We start from the raw sequence: 3,437 nt of genomic DNA on the forward strand, positions 1-3,437 counted from the left end.
GATTATGTTGTCATCCAAACTTTTTTCTTTATTAATCTAGATGTCCAAATATATATTAAGATTTTTATTTTGGTATAATATAAGGGGAAAAATATTCCCTGAGCACCAAAAATCAGAGTTTACAAGTGTAAGATATTTTCATGAGAATTGTATAATTTGATAATATAATCATACAATATGAATTCATGCAACTGTTTTAAATTTCCTACTAATTTTCACTTCAATGTTGTTGACAATTTGCAAATTTTATTGTCGTCTAAAATTAAATTATTTTAAAGTAAATTATACAAATGAAAATTAAAAGAAATTTTACTGCTTTGTTGCTCTAATATATGTTTAAGTGATATATGATCAGAAAACAATGAACTAAACAATTAACTCCATGAACTTCCATATAGCCAAATCAATTATTTACTATTGAAACAGAAGAATGAAAATAGCACTCCAAAGCATTGTAAACACTGAATTAAAGCATCATGTATTTCATGCAAACTAGCAATTATAGTTAAGTAGTAGCTTATCTGTATCAGCCCTTATGTATGTAATGTTAAAGCATTTTCAGATACAGTAGCTGTTTTTATACAAGTCTTTAAGACACATATTACACATAAGTGAATATAAATGATGTGCAATTACACTGTTATATGTTGACAGTATGAATGACACTATACTTGACAACTGTCACTTTGAAATGACAAAGACTCTGCTGTGTTACCCATTGCCAAATCTCACTCATCATTGACTAGTTGAGTAGTTGAATACAGGTGCAAAGGGTGAACGTCCTATGAAAGGGTAACCCTGAGAGTTGAAACCTGAATCCTACTGTCATAGAGCACTTCCACAGTAACTCGGCAAGCTATACAGTATCTAACACAGAGTAGAAGACTGAAGGAAAAGAAGAAAACATCACCAGCAGTCTACAGCTCCAAGTAAAACAGTCGGAAAGGAATGTAAGTATGTTAAGCCACCAAGATTTTTTCTCATTTATATGAGTCATAGTTTCCACACCATAAGAATTTTCAGACAAATAACATTCATCCTTTGAAAATGTAAAACAAAAAAGTCTGATATGAAAACCAAGAGAAAAGCGATCTTAAAATATAATACACACAGTGACATATACATTTAGCAATAATAGTGCAAAATTCAGCGGGACAAAGACAGCTGGTTGTTATGGAACACTCTCAGGAGATCCTGTATATACTGCTAAATTAGTTCCATGTGTCACCTAATGTACCCCACATATACTCAGTATGCACACTGTGGTTCAAGCATGAAATACAAGAGTATGACAAGACAAGATCAGAGCTGGGAATGTTGAACTTTACAGATGACACTGTAAAAATTAAGGTATTTTCCCTCATAGATGAGTGGTCTATGGTGCCAAAGTTAGTGATTTTGTTTTCTATAATGCTCCTATAGCCTTATGAATTTTCTTCAGAGTTACAACATTATCTTTATTTCAAGTATCCTACTGGTTTATCAATATCCCTAAGGAAAGTTCTTTTGTTGTTGTTGTTTTTAAAATAAACAGCAGCAAAAAATGTAATATATAGCAGGTTTGATTTTATGATAAATTTTAATAGTGTAATCTAATATATTGCAAAGACATTTGAAATGAATTTCCTTAATATGAAATGTCTTGCAAAGAGAAATTTCATATTAAAATTTTATTGAATATCAAGTTTAAATAACCATCCTTGATAAAATTAGGTACATGATTTGCTCAAATGTTCTTACCTTTCAACCAACAGAACTAGCTTGCATGATCACTTTTCATCTCTCTATAAATATGTTGTATGGAAAACAAACACACAGAGAATGACAAAACCCTTACTGTTGTAAGTGATGTTAAAGCCACGTCCTGACATTGAGTGATCAGCTTGAAATTCTAATCGCAGTATATGGCTATTACTTGTAAGGTGAGAAGGCACCTCAGCCCCAGTGAAGGTTCCAAGAATAGGAGAATCTGGAGAGTCACCATCTTTAACAGCAAGGAAATCAAATTGGGATTCCAGATCAAAGTCATTGAAAGAAAGGTGGATCCGGCTTCCTGGATCAGAGATGATTGTCCAGATGCAATTTAAATTATTTCCATACCCTTCTGGGTAGTCAGGGGAAAGAACTGTTCCCATTGGTGCAGTAAAGTTAGAGAGGCAAGGAACTGGTAAAATAGGAAGATTATGAAATTCAATAAATCTTCAAAAATAGAATCTTAACATTTTTGTGATAATCTATAATAATCAATTAATGCTTGCAAAAATAGTAAACAATGTAAATTATTTTATAAAACAGAAAGAAAATGTCAGCTTTTATCTTAAAATTTCTGTTTTTTGTACTGAAGATTGATCTATGACTTGGTGCATGACCAATAAGTGCCATGCTGCAAACAGCACCTCCAAATATACTCTTACATATTGGAAAAAGCTATCAGTACCTGGATGAACTTAAGACTATATGCTTAAACATATAAAAAACCATAATTTAAAAAACAGAAGCTTTGGCTAGGATTGTGAATTAGCCCTAAACAAAAGGGCTCAGACAGGTATATCAACATACTTTTCCTCTGATAGACTTCTGCCAAATTAAAAAAAATCCACTTTGTTGAAATATAATGATAACAGTATGAATGTAAAAGTGTGTCAATAGATAATACAAATGTTGGGCTTGTTTTAGTAAAACTGGAAAACATAATGTGATTTGGAAAAATATGTTCTTGTAATCTAAGCATTTTTACATCATAAACATTAATGAATTTTGCCCTGTGCACTGTGTGATTAGTGTGAGCACCTCCATGAAAAATTAATTAAGGCATTACACAGAGAGTATAAGCTTTAAATATTTAAGTGTTTTCATTGCAAATAAGCATATACTATCTTGTCAAAATAAATGAGCTTATTAGAATTAGCTAAGATGTATAATTTCCATAAGAAATATACCATCTATAAAGTATAAAATGCCATGAAATTAAATATATAAGAAAGCAAGTAATATAAACATTTTTGCAATTACCAAGTGAACTATTTTAACTTTATTTAAATCTCTGTTGAAATTTATAATTTGGCATAAGTACACTTGTTAAAGATAGTATCTCAAAGTGCTGCTTGCACAAAAATAATTACACGGTTCCAGCTCTTTCAATTAATTACAGAAGCAATTATATGCAAGGACAGGGTAGCATATGCCATGTAGAAGCAAAGCATTTGGTACTCACAGATACAGATGGGTATGTTTGCAGACCATTGGTTATTCTCTTGACAAACAATGGATTTCTCTCCAATTAATTCAAATCCAAACTGGCATTCAAATCTTAAAACATCACGATTAGAAAAGCCATCTCCTTCTCTAATTCCATATAAGGGTGTACCAGGATCACCACAACTTTCTTTCTCAATTTCTGTAAAACAGAAAACAAAAGTCAGCCTCAAGGATTATAT

The 3,437-nt window shown here is 31.5% G+C and overlaps 1 protein-coding gene across 1 annotated transcript in view; it reads right to left on the bottom strand.

The window, feature by feature from the left end:
* The window catches only part of LOC103747790 (CUB and sushi domain-containing protein 3), a 473,923-nt gene that overhangs the window by 468,959 nt on the left and 1,527 nt on the right, over positions 1-3,437 (bottom strand). Inside the window, exons 2-3 of the mRNA XM_008850327.1 lie at positions 3,215-3,397; positions 1,838-2,164 (exon numbers count right to left, since the gene is read on the bottom strand). Coding sequence (XP_008848549.1) covers positions 1,838-2,164; positions 3,215-3,397 — 510 coding nt within the window. The remainder of the gene's footprint in view (positions 1-1,837; positions 2,165-3,214; positions 3,398-3,437) is intronic.

Source organism: Nannospalax galili, unplaced genomic scaffold (genome assembly GCF_000622305.1).
Source record: "Nannospalax galili isolate Female #2095 unplaced genomic scaffold, S.galili_v1.0 scaffold1485, whole genome shotgun sequence".
NCBI lineage: Eukaryota > Metazoa > Chordata > Mammalia > Rodentia > Spalacidae > Nannospalax > Nannospalax galili.